The sequence below is a fragment of the Podarcis vaucheri genome (assembly GCF_965113315.1).
Source record: "Podarcis vaucheri genome assembly, chromosome: 6".
NCBI lineage: Eukaryota > Metazoa > Chordata > Lepidosauria > Squamata > Lacertidae > Podarcis > Podarcis vaucheri.
In genome coordinates this window covers 72,151,753-72,169,698 of record NC_138764.1, presented here as the reverse complement: position 1 = coordinate 72,169,698, position 17,946 = coordinate 72,151,753, and the positions used below count along the sequence as shown (strand labels likewise).

The window sequence follows — 17,946 nt, the reverse complement described above, 5'->3', positions numbered from 1 at the left end:
AAAGTCTAAGTACACTGTATCAGTTTGACCACCTCTGTCTATATGCTTGTTGACTCTCTCAAATAACTCTAACAGGTTCATGAGACAGGACTTGCCCTTGAAATCCTGGAGCATGCATATCAATAACATTCACAAGTGACTCATTCCAGACTGAAAAGCATTCTTGGCATTGCTTGTGGAAATGCCCACAGAGCTTCTTGTGTGATACAACTTTCCCCCCTCCCTCCACCAAGGCATGAAGTCCTATGGGGCTAAGGGTGTACAGGCAACTGGAATGAAAAGGGAGCAAGGCTAGTCAAAGAAATGTTGATGCTTGATGCAAAGAACAAGATGGTGCCCTCTTTCCATATTCAGAAGTTGACTGGACTACAGCTGAATCTTACACTGGCAACAGGAGAGCATCCACCACCCCACCTAAGACCTGTCCCAGTTTTATAGTGGGAGAAAATTTAAATGTAATTGAGAATGCAGGTGGACATTTTCCAAGCTCTTCCCTCATTTCCTTTTCTACTAGGAAATAAGTGAGTCAATTCACACAGCCTCGAGAAAACCTGAATTATTCCACACAGCACAACCCCTGTGTTAGTGAATGTTGGTAGTGATTAATCGGTAAAGATAGCACCTCTTCCTCCTGGGAACTCTGTCTATTAGGGTGACTACTTAAGATTCATCAATAAAGAGTGACATCAGTTTGAAAAAAGATTTGCATGTACTATATAGAGACACAAATTTAGAAATTATTATTATAAATTAAAAAGAAATACAGTGCTTTTCACCTTGGTGGGGAAGACTGTGATCAGATGACCTGTGTGCCTGCTTGGTTGGTGGTCCAGATAACTAAATGTTGATGGGCAACTTCAAGACCCCTCCTCTTGCTTTGTGTGGTTCTTTTTCTTTAAACTAGACTTGGTCGCCTTTGAAATAGAGGACTGTCCTCTATAAAGTAGGACACATACCCCCTAATGTCATATGTGTGAAGGTTACTTAGTGGCAAGGTAATGCTGAGAGACATGCATACTCTTGCTTCAAATGTTCCCTTCTTGAGGCCTACCATTAAAAGCAACTTCCGTTGCTTAGGCCTTGCAGTAACAGAATCAGAGAGTTGAAAGGGAATTCAGAGTTCATCTAAACCAGTTCCTCTGCCAGTGCAGGAAATCCATCATTACATCATCCTGATAGATGGCTATCCAGCCTCTGCTTTAAAGCATCTAATGAAGGAGAAGCCACAATCTTCTGAGGCAATCAGTTCCATGGTCAAACAGCTCAATGCTATCAAGAAGTCCTTCCAAATGTTTAGCAGAAATCCTTTTTTATTGAAATTTGAAACCATGGGGTTCAAGCCCTATCTTCTGGAGCAAAAGAAAATAAATTTGCTCCATCATCTGTGTGATAGACCTTTGATACATAATCAGCCTGTTGATCCAAGCCAGTGATGCTTCCCTTTCTTCCCTTGTTGAGTGTGATTGACAGATTGACAGGGACAGAGGGGTAGAGGTCAGCAGAGCATGAGAATGGCCTCATCACCTTCCCTATCCTAGAACCTGTTGAATTTTGAGCCCCTCGGGGTGCCAAAATGAGCACCTATTAGAATTCATTCTGATTATTGAAAGAGGGAAGAGCCCAAGGGTAAGATCAGCTCAGGCAGTTCCTCCACCATTTCATTTCTATGGTAAATGTGACATGGATCATCCAGACTTCAACAACTTCAGAGCTACTATCCTGCCAGTTAGGATTTCATTCATTTGGTCATTTTTAAAATAGTTTTGTCTCAGCCCATTTTGACTGTATGATGCAGGAATGATAGGTTTTGGATACCATTAAGACTGGGGGAGAAATGCATTTATACAATGGTACCTCAGGTTAAATCGTACTTAACCTGAAACTGTTCTTAACCTGAAGCACCACTTTAGCTAATGGGGCCTCCCGCTGCCACCGCGCCGCCGCAGCACGATTTCTGTTCTCATCCTGAAGCAAAGTTCTTAACCTGAAGCACTATTTCTGGGTTAGCGGAGTATGTAACCTGAAGTGTATGTAACCCAAGGTACCACTGTACACACACACCACATTTCACTATCAAATTCCAGGGCAGTTTACATATATTAAAGTAACAGTACACCATAGGAACACAGGGAGCTGCCTTATACTAAGTCAGACCTATGAATCTTGCAATGAGGGTCCCATGGAATGAATCTAGACTAATCTCTTAGGAATGTTTGGGTCGAAAGGCTTCTGTCTCAATTGAGGAGTTGGACCGGATGACCTTTGCATCTCTTCCATCTTTGTGATTCAATGATTCTCATAGTGGGGGTTGCTGAACTGTTTTGCAATGAGTTTCTGACTCATCTGTTCCCCCACCCACAGCTCTTCATTCTGCATTTTGGTAGCATTATCGTGAATTACTTTCCTATGGCAAATGTAACATGCAGGCCATCAGCTCCTGGACAAACTATTATATAGTAGAATCATAGAATCATAGAGTTGGAAGAGACCACAAGGGCCATCGAGTCCAACCCCCTGCCAAGCAGGAAACACCATCAGAGCACTCCTGACATATGGTTGTCAAGCCTCTGCTTAAAGACCTCCAAAGTAGGAGACTCCACCACACTCCTTGGCAGCAAATTCCACTGTCGAACAAATTCTTACTGTCAGGAAGTTCTTCCTAGTGTTTAGGTGGAATCTTCTTTCTTGTAGTTTGAATCCATTGCTCCGTGTCCGCTTCTCTGGAGCAGCAGAAAACAACCTTTCTCCCTCCTCTATATGACATCCTTTTATATATTTGAACATGGCTATCATATCACCCCTTAACCTCCTCTTCTCCAGGCTAAACATGCCCAGCTCCCTTAGCCGTTCCTCATAAGGCATCGTTTCCAGGCCTTTGACCATTTTGGTTGCCCTCCTCTGGACATGTTCCAGTTTGTCAGTGTCCTTCTTGAATTGTGGTGCCCAGAACTGGACACAGTACTCCAGGTGAGGTCTGACCAGAGCAGAATACAGTGGCACTATTACTTCCCTTGTTCTAGATGCTATACTCCTATTGATGCAGCCCAGATAGTAGTTATTATATAGTAGTTAGTATATTCCTGCAACTTCCCTGTTGTTATGAATGAGGGTTGCCACCTTGGTTCTGGCAAAATACAGGACAGGGTGGGGTGGGGAGAGCAGTTGAGGGGGTGGGGCTCTTTCTTGTTTCATCTGGTTGCTGAAGTGACTTCAGAGCAATCCATTACAATCTATTGCAGCCTAACAACATGCCCCTCTGGAATTTGTCACACACACACAAATTTGTAAGTCTGTCTCTGCTTGGCTACCCAAAGCTTAAATACATGACCTTTCACACCATTTCAAATACATGCATTTGGGGAGAGACAGACAGACAGACAGACAAGGAGGAGGAGGAGACCTGAAATATAGGACAGAACTGCTTCAATACAGGACATAGCATTTTACACTGAAATATGGGACAATCCTGTAATAGGTGGCATTGGATGGTGGGCACAGGGGCACAGGTGTGTTGGGAGTGTGCATTATATTGATCTTGTGCATTGTACTCTTGTCCACTGTTAAGTTGTCAGTTGAAAGCTGTGAAGTGTGTTGAAGCTGTGCACATGTAGATTCTATCTGCATGACTGGCGATTCTCTTCCCCTCCTGCTCCATTGATTTGCTTATTTTTATATTTTTTAAAAATGTGCCCCTTTTTTCATATGAATTTCTAAAAGCAGTTCAACAACTAATAAAACATCTTGTATGTAAACTGATGCTACTTAAAGAAACCAAACAATAAAAACAAAAAGAACAGCAAGAAGCAACAAAAGCCATACAAAAGCCAGGGGGTAAAAAACAAACCAGTTTATTTTCAAATAAACTGAATCATCATCATCATCATTTGCAGGTGCAGGGGGCTATTTTCAGGACGTTTGCAAGGAGGAAGCAGTATGGTTCCCTCTTGCTAGGGCGTTTCACAATGTTACTGCTGCTTCTGCAAGGTCCCTGCTATAAGTGGAGACCACCCTGGCCTCAGTGTAGGATGCAAATCTTAGCAGAAGATCTCAAGTGCTGAGATGAGGGAACATAGGAAGCTGCCTTCTTAGTAGTTCATTAGACCAAACAGACTAGACATTATGTTTTTGTCATATATTGGTTTTAACACATTTTATGTTACAAGGCGCGTTCTAACCAATCGTGGGCGAATGTTCTAATGGCAAGTAAGTGCATGCACTTCCAACTGTCAACTGTCAACGGTCAGTTCATTGCTCAGGTTTATTATTGTGTTGTCCAGTCGGTTTGGTTCTTGTGTTCCTATGAGTGAGCTGTTGTCACTGTCAAATGTTGAATAAACTTAGTTGAGGAACTTATACTACCTTGGGCTTCTGACTTTTTCCGAATATTTAACAGTTTTGCATAGGGGAGATTGTCAGAGCTGAGCTATAGGGAGTCATCAAGAAAACGCCAAGAGCATAGGAGCCAGCTCCTGGGGCTGAGGTTCTTGCCGCTATAAAATAACTGCAACCCCCGCTATAAAATAACTGCAAAATTAATGGGCACTGCCATTCAAATTGTGTGCTTGCACCGTGTCTTGTAATTGATTATGTGGGGGAGGGCTTACCTGTTCTCCCCCATATTTTATTCAAGTTGGAACCCCTGGACAGAAGTAAGAGGTCTGGTGTGTGTGGGTGTGGGTGTGGGTGTGTGGGTGGGTGTGGGTGTGTGAAGCCATGGAATATGGAGATAGTCATGGCTATGGAACAAGCAAGGAGAGTCATAAGGTGCAAGATTATTCACCAGTTTGGTCTTGGTATTTGCACTTAAATAATTTATTTTTATGTCGCAATGAGACTGTAGAGTGGCTAGGATTTTAACTGTTTTGAACAATATAAATGCAAACACATATATATGAATTTGGATAAATGACTTTTGTAGTATATTGGTGCCTGTGCAGCCCTTGTATAGTGTGGCTGTATGAAACAATGGGAAGGAGAATTACAGAGAGCAGTCCTGATGCCGGTGTTCAGAAGTGAGATGGTTTTATGATCTCATGAAAAACAGTGGGATAACATAACTCTTCAGGCACTGCCTATCGTGCAGGGGAAATATGTTTGTGTCGCAGGGGCTGCAATTTGAAGAGAAATGGTTGTTAAAGAAAATTCCTCTAGAGTCTTCTGGCAGGCATGTAACACCGCTGCAGCAATAAAGAAAATGTATGCTGCTTCCTCCAGTAAATGTTGGAGATGTAACTGTAAAGATTATGATTTTCTTCATACTTACAAAAGGTTTATGGAAAGGCATTTTAAAAGTCATATTATAGATAATTGGAGATATGCTAATTCCACAGGTAGAACTGCTAAACAATTTGTGAAGTGGTGGATATCGGTTAGCAATCTTATAGCAGTTGCTAGAATACTGACTGAAAGTAAGAAAGAAACAAAGAAATAAAGAACACGGAAGCATGGCAATCTGTAGAAAAATGGAATAGAGATATATGGAAATTATTAACAGCTTTTATTTCTAATATAAGGCTGGGCAATGACAGAGCTATGATTAATTTCATGAATAACTAGGAAAGTGTATGCTGTTCTGGAAGAGAAATAAATAAATATTGAGAAAACAATTCCCCAATGGATGTTAACAATGCTGTGAAGATGCATTATTATTTTTATGTTGGTTAGTTGCTTTATACAAAAAGTTTCGAAGTGACAACAAGATAAAAAAAAATACAAACAGTTAAAATAATTAAAAACCGGAAAATTTAAAAACAATGTACAATGCAGAATTCCCAAAATGCTCATCTAACAAGGCAACAAAGAAAGTCAAGCTTTGGACTACAAGAACCCAAAGCTCAATAGATATTTTTATGTGTTTATGGGATTATAATGTAACATTTTTCCTGCTCCATTTCCTGCTCCATAATAAATCCCTCTTCTCAGGTAACTCTGGGAATTGTTGATCTGTGTAGGTGAACAGGGATCTCCTAACAACTCTCAGGCCTCTTAACAAACATGGGAAAATGGATCAATTTTTTTTTTATTAGCCAATATATTCCATATTCTTAAAAGTGATTTAATTGTTTCCAGAGTCACCTGAGATTTCAAATATTTAGCTCCTAATACAGTCGTACCTTGGATCCTGAACGCCTTGCGAGTAGAACGTTTTTGCTCCTGAACGCTGCAAACCCAAAAGTGAGTGTTCCGGTTTGTGAACATTCTTTGGAACTCGAACATCCGCCATGGATTCCGCGGCTTCCGATTGGCTGCAGAGGCTTCTTGCAGCCAATCGGAAACTGTGCCTTGGTATCCAAACATTTTGGAAATCAAACGGACTTCTGAAAAGGATTCAGTTCGACTTCCAAGGTACCACTGTAGTTTCTAGCCAACCAAAGGTGCTATGTACATATATTCTAGGATTGCCCACATCGGAAGATTAAGGCCACAGTGAGATTCCAATATTTAGTACTTGACAGTAGGTAAGCATAGTGATATAATTCCAAACTTGGGCTCCTGAAACCGCCTCCTTTAATTTGTAGCTGCATTCTCTGCAAGGATATTCTTAGTGTGGCTGAGCTCCAAAGGCATTTCCTAAATAATGAATTTACCTTTGATCCTGATGTAGAAACTGGGAGTCCTCTCAGGATATAAATGAATCTGGGAATAATATTCATTTTGAGAGCACTCACCCTTCCCCAAAGGGTAAGGTTCAATGACTTCCACCTAATGATATCTGAAGAAACCTCTTTTATTAATTTATTCATATTAAATGTAACTAACTGTGTTATATCTCTTGGTATTAACATACCTAGATATTAAATAGATTCAGGAGAGGGGAACCCAAAATTGATATTTCTTGAATGAGTGTGTAAATAAATTTTGACCTATTGTTATCGATTCTTATTTGGACTAAGTAACAGAATAACCTGATATTTTACCAAAAGTGCCTGTCATTTGGATCAAGATGAGTATGCTAGTCTGAGGTTCCGAAATAAACAAAAGTATATTGTCTGCAAATAAAACTAACTTATGTTCAACTGAATTATGAACTGCTCTGTGAATCTCACGATGTTGTCTAATAGTGCTAGCCAGAAGGAGAGTCCACAACCTCCCAAGGCAGTCCATTCCACTGTCAGACAGCTCTTACCATCAAAAAGTTATTCCTGATGTTTAATGGAATCTCCTTTCTTGTAACTTGAAGCCACTGGATTGAGTCCTACCTTTTGGAGCAAGAGAAAACAAGCTTGTTCCATCTTCCATGTGACAGCCCTTTAAATATTTGAAGATGGCTTTCATATCTCCTCTCAGTCTCCTCTTCTCCAGGCTAAACATACTCAGCTCCCTCAACCGTTCCTCATAAGGCTTGGTTTCCAGCCCTGAGTTTTGCACTGAGCAGATGTTTTGTGTCATGACTTGTTATGAAATGTTGACTTTTTTTGATTGGTTGTTGTGCTGGGCAATATTATGGAAAGTGGTAGAGAGCAGGACAAGGTATAGCAGCTGAAAACCATGAATAAAATGTATGTAAATAGACACTATGCCAGTTACTATCACACACTGTAGTTCCTCACTCTCTGTAACAGTGGTCAGGAGGAGATGGGAAACCAGTGGCAATTATAAAACGCTTTGAGGATTGCCAAATTGTGCCAAAATTGGCTAAATTTAGCTCAGTGGTAGAGCATCTGATTTGGATGCTGAAGGTCTCAGATTCAATCCTTGGCCTCTCCAGGTATGGCTGGAAGAGAAGCTAGTCTAAAATTCAGAGAGCCATTGCATGTCAGCCTAGACAATACTGAGCAAGATGAACCAATGGTCTGACTCCATATAAGGCAGTTTCCTGTACTCCAATTCTACTAATATTTCTGCCATCTCAGATTTTTTAAATCCCCAGAACTCTGTTTTATGTATATATTTGTTTGTTTTGTTTAAAGAACTTCTAAGCTGCTCTTCATCCAAGAGGATCCCAGGATGGTATATGACAATAACAACCATGACAAAAGATTATTTTATTGTGTCATGGGAATTGGGTTTCCAGACAATTCAAAAGCAGGAAGATTGGACCAGTATTTGTGTGGGGAAAATGTAGCAACAGAGCTATAGTTGAGCTTCTTCTCTTTTGTCAATAGAAGCATTTTCATATTTTCCACATGTGTCTGAAGAGTGTATTATTCCACCACATTACACCTGTGCGACGCCTGCGGAACGAGTATTTTTCTATGAAGCCACATCAGAAACATATGTGCCTGAGCTGTGCATGGTTCCTGCTTGGTTCACAAACTTTCCACTTCTCAGAAGCCTCACACTGCAAAGTAATGACGACTGTTTGGTTCTCTATGTGGTTGTCTCAAGAGAGGCTAGTCAGGAAATAATGGAAGATGCAGGCCAGTGACACTGTCTATATGTTCTTTGTAATCTCTCTTTATGATTTAACAACAGAAACTGAAAAGGCAATCGGCAACCTACAGAGCTGACAAAATCTACCCAACGGCTACATCTGAGCAGCCGGAAAATATCAGCAAGAACCGGTATAAGGACATCTTGCCATGTAAGCAAGGAATTAAATATTTATCACCGTAGTTTTTAATCTTTCCAGCCACTGTATGAATGAGGTGATGTGTATTTGGGATGTGTACACCCTCTACTTTTAAAGCACATTATTTCCCTCAAAACCCTGTAGTTTACCCCTCACAAAGTTCCAGTTCCCAGCAACTCTTAACAAATGTCAGTGCTCAGAATTCTTTGAGGGAAAGTATGTGCTTTCAAATGTAGAGTGTGTACACAGCCTTGGAGTGTGAATGGCCCCTGTGCTTGTTATAACTAATATCATGTATACAACTTGGATCCTAAATTAACCTAAGGATATTATTGCGTCTCTGCATCTCAGGTAAAGCGTTTGTTCTAGTGAGGTCTTCGGGGTGGGAGGCGGAGAAGAATGTTTTCATTCTGAGAACTGGGAAAATGCTATTTCCTTGGTTTGGATGCAATACCTTAGTGATGGTTATGTACATTGAGCATAACAAATGTGTCACCTTGACACATTCTGACCACAAAAAACAATACGCATTCTCTGAAAAAGGCTCTTAATATGTATAGGTTCCATGACTCATGTTCACCTTTGCATGCTGATAGACTTCTTAGGTCAGTCATTCGTTTTTCCTCTCTTTCTTTACTGTTTCATTCACTTGTGATTGTCGTCTGATCAGGGTACAACTACCCACTAGTTAGGGACGTGGGTGGCGCTGTGGGTTAAACCACAGAGCCTAGGACTTGCCGATCAGAAGGTTGGTGGTTCAAATCCCCGCGACGAGGTGAGCTCCCATTGCACAGTCCCTGCTCCTGCGAAACCTAGCAGTTCAAAAGCACGTCAAAGTGCAAGTAGATAAATAGGTACCACTCCGGTGGTAAGGTAAACAGTGTTTCCGTGCGCTGCTCTGGTTCGCCAGAAGCGGCTTAGTCATGCTGGCTCACTCGGCCAATAAAGCGAGATGAGCGCCGCAACCCCAGAGCCAGTCACAACTGGACCTAATTGTCAGGGGTCCCTTCACCTTTACCCACTAGTTAGCTGACATAGTTTCCTAACCTCATATTTTACTTGTAATGCTATTACAGAAGTAGGGAACCTTTAGAGGGGAACATCAGTTGGCTTAACCCTTCTCCTCCCACAATTCTTCATCTAGTTCCTCTCTCCCCCTCCTCACTGTGGAACAGCTGGGGAGGGGTTGTTTGGCACTATTGTCACTGGCAGATCAAGGAAGGGTCAAGCACATTCACTGTCCACTCACCACCCCTGCATTATCAGTAACTGGCAAATATGTTTGCTGAAATAATTTGCAGTTCTTCCCTTAATTAAACAACATAGACTCCTCTCTGAGATCTCAGCCGTAACAACTTTGACGATACGTAATTTATATTTTGCCATTCTGGAAGCTGCAACTTGAGTTCTCCGAACTCCTGGGCATTAAAGCTGCTCACATGAGTAGATGCTTCCTGTGAAGGAATAAAATGAGGATCGGAGTGGCTTGTGACCTTTTGCCAGATGAAAATGTTCTTGGATATACTGAGTTGTATCCAGTACTGTGGAAGCAGAGCTCCTCTCACACAATGGGACTTCCATTTCCTCTTTTTCCACCATGCTCTCTCAAAATCTGCTCTCTCTCTCTCTCTCTCTCTCTCTCTCTCTCTTTGTGTGTGTGTGTGTGTCCTCCAATACGTTGGAGTTGATTTTGAGAGCTGCAGAGGAACAGAAGAGGAAGTTCCATGATAGGAAGTTCCATGTTCATACAAGTCTGTTGTATGAACAGAACTGCATCATTGGATGCAGCACACTTAAACAAAACATGGCTTTCAAAGGCTTGGGTCCAAAAATCCTCCTTCCCATTGCAGCCTCTCAAAACTCCACTTCTGAGGGGTGCATGGGGTTGCAGCTGTGTATGTTCGAATCAGCTACTCGGCCCATTCATGAGTAGAAGTGCCTTTCATTTGGATGAGAAGATATTTGGACCCAACCCAAGTGTATTAGATACAATTTATCAACACCATTTAATTTAATATCAAATATAGATATTCTGTGGAAGAGATGGAAATAGACGTGGTTGGGGGATGGAGTGGTGTGTGGCAGGAGATGAAAACACTCTGGAAGCAGGAAACAGAGAAGGAAATATACGCAGTGGTGCATATACTTAGGCAGGAACAACCTTTTGCTCCAATACAGTGCAAAACAAACTCTTTTGATCCTTGTTGGTGCCGCACAGAAGAGGCTAAGGTCACGCACACACACACACACACCCGAACATTCTGTGATGCAAATGAGCATGAACTGTGCTGCTAATTATTTCTCTCTCTCTTTCTGTTCAGGCCAGGAAATATTATGGGGAGCAGCACTTTTTTTAAAAAAAGTGCATCCTTGTGAAAGTGCTTGGAATGTGCCTGTGCAGTTGGGTGACAAAAGGGTTTAAGGGTGACCTCTCACAAAGCAACTGTCACAATGCAACTTAACTTGGATTTACTGTTCTAGGATCCGTTATATAATGCAGCTGAAAGTTGTTTCATTTGCTCTTCCCTATAGATGACCACAGCAGAGTGAAGCTCTCACTTATCACGTCTGACAAAGATTCTCATTACATCAATGCCAATTTTATCAAGGTAGTACCTCATTTGGTGGCCTGTCGCACATGATTCTCATGGACTGTAGGCTCTGCTGAGTGAAAAATACAGGCATATGCTAATAATCTAAAGCGGACATTGAGCCCCTGGAGACATTTAAAAACTGGAAAAAAAACTGCTGTGGGTACTGCACACACACACATAATATATGCATGTACACAGTGCAATCAGTCAATAATGGGAACGACAGACCACAGCTGCATATGACCTCCAATAATTTGCCCCCCCCAACCTGCAATTAGGCTTGAAAAAAAGCCTCTTATTGGCTACAATGGAAGGCTTCTATTAGCCTAATTTCAGTAGAAGGGGTGGCCGTGAGACAACTGGAAAGGCCTATGTGACGCCTGGAACAGCACTCATGAGTGCTGCTTTGGTGACCCACAATCCTTAGTCAGGTTTATATGAGAATGCAAATGGTTTAATGGAGAAAGTGCTCCTCACATTGAAGAGATCCCAGGAGTGGCGGGTTAATGAAAATATATTTGAAAAGTTATAGGACCTTTGAAATATCTTACGTTTGGGCTTCTAATTTAATCCTAGGCTAAGTGAGTTCCTTCCACTGCCTTTCTCACTGAGGAAGCACTCTAAGGAAGTTGTCTCCTCTCAACAGTTCTCTGTCCCATTTAACAGCAGGAAGTCACACAACCTTTTTTTGCAGTCCTTCTGAAGTTAATGACACAACCAATTTCAGGATGTTGTTACGAGTTTTTGGGTGCCCAGATCCCCTGAAATTCCTGGGTCTAAAAAAAGTTAGAATTCTGTGTCTGTTTTGCAAGCTAGAGGGGGGCGGGGCAGAAAATGGGTGGCCTGTTTTATGTTGTAGTGAGGGTCAGTCACAATGTTTGGGGTTTCTTAGAATCTGGAGCTGCAGCAATAGAGGAGACAGGACCTTCTTGGGGTGTGAATGCTCTGCATTCTCTCCATCTAGGCTTGTGTTGTATATATGTGTAAATAAATTATATATAATAAAGACACCACAGTCTCTGCTGTGCCTCATTGTTCCAAAAGGAAACACAGACAGTGATCAGTGTGCCAGGTACCCCTGGAATCTCTCACCAGTCGGAGATTGGGGTGGCGTATAACAGTATAATGGGAAAATACAAAATACTCCAGAGTGGTTTGCACCTAGATGCTTTTTAACAAAAACTTGTATTTTATTTATTTCCTTTTTAGGGTGTGTATGAGCCAAAGACTTACATAGCTACTCAGGGCCCCCTTCCCACAACTGTTGTTGACTTCTGGAGGATGATTTGGGAATATAAAGTCCTGGTAAGCTCCAGATCAGTGCTACTCACAAGTCACTCCTACAGTTTTACATTCAAACATTGCTTGCTTTTTCCAGGGGAGGGATGGGGTCCCATGAAATGAATTAAGCCAAGGGCGTGGTTGCACTATGTCTGGAGTTTACAGACCTTGGTTACAGCTTGTGTTTAGTCAGGAAAGAACTAAGCCACAAGCCCAGTTTCAGATGGTACACTAATCCACACTATGGCTTAGCTCAGTGTGGTGCAGTAACAAATCAGCTTGGGAGAAGTGGTCTGGACACACATGCATGCATATTAAGCCATTGTTCTGTGTAGTTTGATGTGCAAACCAGGCCAGATTGTGGTTTGCTTGGAGTTAAGCAGGCCACAATTCCTGGTTCAAATATAATTCTAAGCCAGAGATCATGGTTTGTTTGTTTCCTTCCTTCACTAGTGATGAGGTTATGACTTATTGTGATACACAAATATGTATTCATACCTATTGCTTTCTGCTAGATTTTGCTACCCATGTTTCAACCTGCTTTTAGCCTGCATTATCATGGGTTTTCTTTTCAACATTTTGCATTCATGCACATGTGCAGTTGTACAGTGATCATTTTTACATAAACTCCCCCTGGTGATGCTTACATTCAACAGCCCATCCCATACAGTAACAGCAGATGCTGAGACTTGGCAACAGTGGAAGGAGCCTAAAGTCAACAGCTACAACAGCTGCTGGATAATTTCTGGACAACGTGGTAGAGTTTAAAAGTGCCTAAACATTGAATCCCTTGTTTTTCCAAAACCCACTAATCCTATATAAGCAACTAAATGTTGTAGCTCATACAAATTAGGGAAACAAAGCAAATATGTACAGCTTATTCCGTTCCCAGGATTTGAGACTTCTGGCTATATACAAAGGATGGAGTTCTTACTAAATAAAAATAAAAATCTAAGCCATCCTACTGCACACAGCCATTTTCTATAAGTGACAATTCTGCTCAAAGGCACCACCAGCCACTTGCTGCATATTTGCATGTCCCGTGCACACACTGGAGGGCAGGGGCAGCCATATTGCATCATGCGTCACTTGTACGCATCCCAATTTCCCTCCTGGTTAATGCACATGTTCCCTTATTGTGAAAAAATCTGATTAGTGCTGTCAAGGGAGGTATAGCTGTGGGAAATCCAAGGGTGTGGTGGAACTGTTCTATTTTTGGAAGAGTTCCTCAACCCCGCCCCCATGTGTTACATGGCATGTCTTTGGAGTGGGGGTGCTCTACTGCCACACCTCCTCAGTGCTTGTTTGACTGTAGGCACACCTGAGCCATTTTATCTCCAGGAACTGCAATGCAGAAGTTGGTGCTTTTGCTTCAACTAGTGACCCCATGGGAAGAGAAGGGAGATGGAAATCGTGCTGGGCATGGAAATTTGTTTTATTTTTCTTTGTTGCAAAGTGGGACTTTGCATCTGGTGTAAGCCTAGTTTAGAATTTTGTCGCTAGACTTTTTTTGGGTGAACAAATTCCAAAGCTATAAAGAAAAAAGAAAAACCTTCCCATTTCACACACACCACAATCATTTGAGAAGCTTGCAAAAAAACAAAGCAAAACAAAACAAAACAAAACAAAACAAAACAAAACAAAACAAAACCCAGATAATGCATCAAAGGCCCTTGGAGTGAAATGGGATGTCCCAGCAACTCCCCTCCCTCCCTCCCTCCCTCCCTCCCTCCCTCCCTCCCTCCCTCCCTCCTTCCTTCCTTCCTTCTTCTCTCTCTGTCTTGCAGAATCAAAGGCTGGCTTATTGTGCTTCTCTCATGCAAGTGCAGGAAATGTGCAACAAATGCAGAAGCAACTGTACACCAAACATTGCATGTTGCTGGACAATTACAAAAATCACACCCTGCTTGATTCTTGATGTGGCTGCTTGGTGAGGTGGAGCAAGTAGGGGGTGCAGTGGTGTAGCGTGGGTTGTCAGCACCCGGGGCAAGGCAAGTAATTTGCGCACCCTAACCCTAACCCCCAGATGCTGTGCCCGGTGCGGCCGGCCCCCCCTGCACCCCCCACGCTACGCCACTGAGGGGGTGGAAAGTATGAAGAAAGAAAAGGGTCTATGCAGGAACAAAATATCAGACATGCACTGTCCACTGGTTTGGATGGGAAACAACAGTGAAAATATTAAACTAGCAAAGGGGTGAATGGAACCGTGCTATCTCATATTATGATAAAAATAGAATGAGAAGGAAAAGAAATTGGCAGAGGTCTACCTTGTGGAAGTGCCCAGTACTGAAAAAATTCCTATTTCATTTGTGTAGCTGAATGGCGCTCAAGTGTCTTTTTATTTTTATCTCTCCAGGTTGTGGTCATGGCTTGCATGGAATTTGAAATGGGGAAGGTAAGCCCTGGGCTAATGGATAGCATGCGCACACACACACAGCTTAGTATAATAAAAAAACTCTTAAGAGGTTTGCATTAAAAAAATCATTCAACAAATTTCCTAAAAGCTAAATAAAGATAAAGTGAAAACCAAATGATATATCACAAGTAAAACTGAGCACTTTGCAAAAATAAAAAAGAAGGTCATCCAGCAGAGCAACCAAGGATGATTCAGATTCTGCCCCCAAACGGGACTTGACCTGAAAGGTCAATATAATCAAAATATTGCAGGAGAATCTGCATTTTCCTCAAGTGGTGTCTGTATAAGATAGTGCTAACTCTCCTGGCCATCATTCCATCCTCCTTTCTGAATTATCAGAATCTTTAAAAGTCTCTTTGGACTGTGTGGGTGCCACTGTGTCTTTTCTTAGTGGAATTACTTTTTGTACAAGCTAAATCAGACTGTTTAATGATCCCAGATCTGGAATTTGACTTTTTCAGGCTCTTGCCTCAAAAACCACACACACACAAACACACACCCTCCCGCAACCCTGTATTAATTTTAAAATTCAGACAATGAAGGAGAAAAGGTAAAAGCACCAAGAGTGCATGTCTGGATACAACTTTGGCACCAAACCTATGATGTGGGAATTCCATGACTGAAGCTCCCAACATTTTTTATTTTCCTTTATAATCAGGATGAGTGCTATGGCATGGTGGGAAAGTGGGGTGGTGGTGGTGGTGGTTAACCTTTCGTTCCATGCTTTGTTCCCTGGTATAAATTGTACCCTCAGCCTCAGAGCTGCTATTAGTCATGGAGAGAGAAATTTACAGTCATTTGTACTTGTCAGTGGTTGTTGAGACAATTATGACTTCAGTAAGTTTTATACGGCCATAGTTGAACAGTTTAAAGTTGTCCTTTCTGGTTTATCAATGGATACACCAATTATCTCTGTGTGCAGATTGCTTCTCATAATGGGTTCACAGTTGAGCCAGGCTGTGTATATGCCAGATCTTCCTTAAGCTGCCATTAAAAAAAATAGGTTTATGGCTCCCTGTTTCTGTTTCTTTATTAGCACCAGCCCCTTGTCCTTGGACTTTTCCCAGTACATATTTCTAGTCAGTTGTTCTCTTATTGCAAGCGTTTTGATTCCCCTCCTCCCATTCAGTATATCTCCTGCTTCAACAAGAAGCCACAGAAGTATACAGTGGCTGTTGAGCATCCTGCCCAAGGTGTGCCCTTCACTGGGGGAAGGGCCATAGCTCAGTGGTAAATCTGCCTTGCAGGCAGGAGGTCCCAGATTCCATCCCCAGCATCTTCAGGTAAGACTGGAGGAGATTCCCGTCTAAAACCATGGAGAGCTGCTGCCATTCAGTGTAGATGATACTGAACTAGATGGACCAATGACCAGACTCAGCATACAGCAGCCTCCTACATTCCCATGGCTGGGCTTAGAAACCAAGTGAATTCTATAAAAATTAAGGCAGCCTGCACTATGGTCAATATCTTAAACAAAAAGAAGTGTTGTGTTTGAGAGCTGACAGCTTGGCCAAACAGCTGAACACATCACTTGTGTGGCTGAAACTTTCCCTGACTGGAAACCAGTTTTTGTGCTGGGGGCAGGGAAAGGAAGATGTGAGAGTTGACAAGGCAAGAGACAAATAAAAACACAGTCTCCTTCTACTTTTTTTCCAACAGAAGAAATGTGAGCGATATTGGGTTGATGCGGATGAGTCTCCAATCAACATGGGCCCTTTCTGCATATCCTGTGTGAGTATAACCATGCTCACCCCCCCCCGGCCTGTTTTAATTCATAGTCTTCGTTCTGATTTATGCAAATTGTTGCTGTTTACCAGCAGAAAATGTCATCCTGGTTTGTTTTCCTATAGGAGGCCGAAGAAAGGAGAAAGGAGTATGTGATTCGCACTCTGAAAGTGAAGCTGAATGACAGTGTAAGTCTGGGAACATATGGTAGGAATGCTTGGGGAAGTAGTCTGTTCTGGTGCCACCAATCAACCCATTTATGTGAATCCTTTTGTGGTTCCAATACACCACTTATGGTGGTGGTAATAGAGTCCGATGCTTCATAACTGCATGGGACTCATCTGTTGTAGAACTGTGAATAGGGATATTGGCATGGAAATCTGAACAGCCACAATCTGAATATGCTCAATGGAAAAGTGTAGGTATGGTTTGAGTCTTTGGGATGTTCAGTTCAGCCTAACTTTGCATCCTCAAATGGCTACAATGGCATGTGTACCCACAACAGTCAATTACCCACCCACTATTTCCACCACCCTCAAATGAGGATGAGATCAATCAGAGTAAACTTTAGTTAAACTATATCTTCTTCCTTTTTGGTGCCTTTACAGGAAAGCCGAACTGTCTACCACTTCCATTATAAAAACTGGCCAGACCATGATGTACCATCCTCAATTGACCCTATTCTTCAACTCATAGAGGAGATGCGCTGCTATCAAGCACACAGTGATGTACCTATCTGTGTACACTGCAGGTGAGGCTATTTGGCAGTAGAGATTTAATCTTTTTCTACGCCAAGGGAGAATGCTCAATCTCTGTATTAATGCTCAAAGGGAAATACACAATCAACTATAATCTTGGAGGCTTACAATTATTTTAGTTTTGCATCTTCTCCTTTATCTCCCCTCTCTGTGGATTCTATATTCTGATTATTTTCATGTAATGTTTTCTCCACCAAGTCAATATGTTTTCTTAGTTTTGCTGTCCAAAAATACCACTTAGTTCAGAGCAAGAAATTAAGTGAGTTCAGCAAATAGATCAGAAATATAAATTGGGAGTTGATATCAACCTCAATTTGAATGGATGACATTATCTGCCCCCAATATAGCTCCTGGGAAAGCACATAAAAATCCGTTCAGGAGCTCTTTTAGGACCAGTTCAGGGGAAAGACAAAATTTTCTTAGGTTTTTCCGCAGATTGACACTTGTTCCAATTCAGCAATAAAAAGCGGGTTTTCCCGGGGCAAGTGGCAGGACAAAAAACCCCAAAACTTTCTCAGGCCTGTGATAATAGATTTATACAAAGTACTAGTAATCACAGGACAAACAAATGGGTGGATGGGCCTAAGAGATTTTCAGGGAAGGTTGAATGTTCTTTTATTAAAATACTGGAGGAAAAAAGAGAGCTGAATGCTGAATGAA

At 41.8% G+C, this 17,946-nt stretch overlaps 1 protein-coding gene and 1 long non-coding RNA gene across 4 annotated transcripts in view; one reads left to right on the top strand and one right to left on the bottom strand.

Moving 5' to 3' along the window:
- The window catches only part of LOC309534804, a 61,188-nt gene that overhangs the window by 21,093 nt on the left and 22,149 nt on the right, over positions 1 to 17,946 (bottom strand). The window lies entirely within an intron of this gene.
- Positions 1 to 17,946, top strand: part of PTPN22 (protein tyrosine phosphatase non-receptor type 22) — a 47,842-nt gene that overhangs the window by 9,959 nt on the left and 19,937 nt on the right. For 2 of the 3 annotated variants that reach the window (XM_082225358.1, XM_082225359.1), the window contains exons 3-9: positions 8,416 to 8,524; positions 11,045 to 11,121; positions 12,316 to 12,411; positions 14,744 to 14,782; positions 16,463 to 16,534; positions 16,654 to 16,716; positions 17,137 to 17,279. In XM_082225358.1, coding sequence (XP_082081484.1) covers positions 8,416 to 8,524; positions 11,045 to 11,121; positions 12,316 to 12,411; positions 14,744 to 14,782; positions 16,463 to 16,534; positions 16,654 to 16,716; positions 17,137 to 17,279 — 599 coding nt within the window. Of the gene's footprint in view, positions 1 to 8,414; positions 8,525 to 11,044; positions 11,122 to 12,315; positions 12,412 to 14,743; positions 14,783 to 16,462; positions 16,535 to 16,653; positions 16,717 to 17,136; positions 17,280 to 17,946 lie in introns of those variants that run through there. The other variant, XM_082225360.1, reaches the window with a different exon arrangement.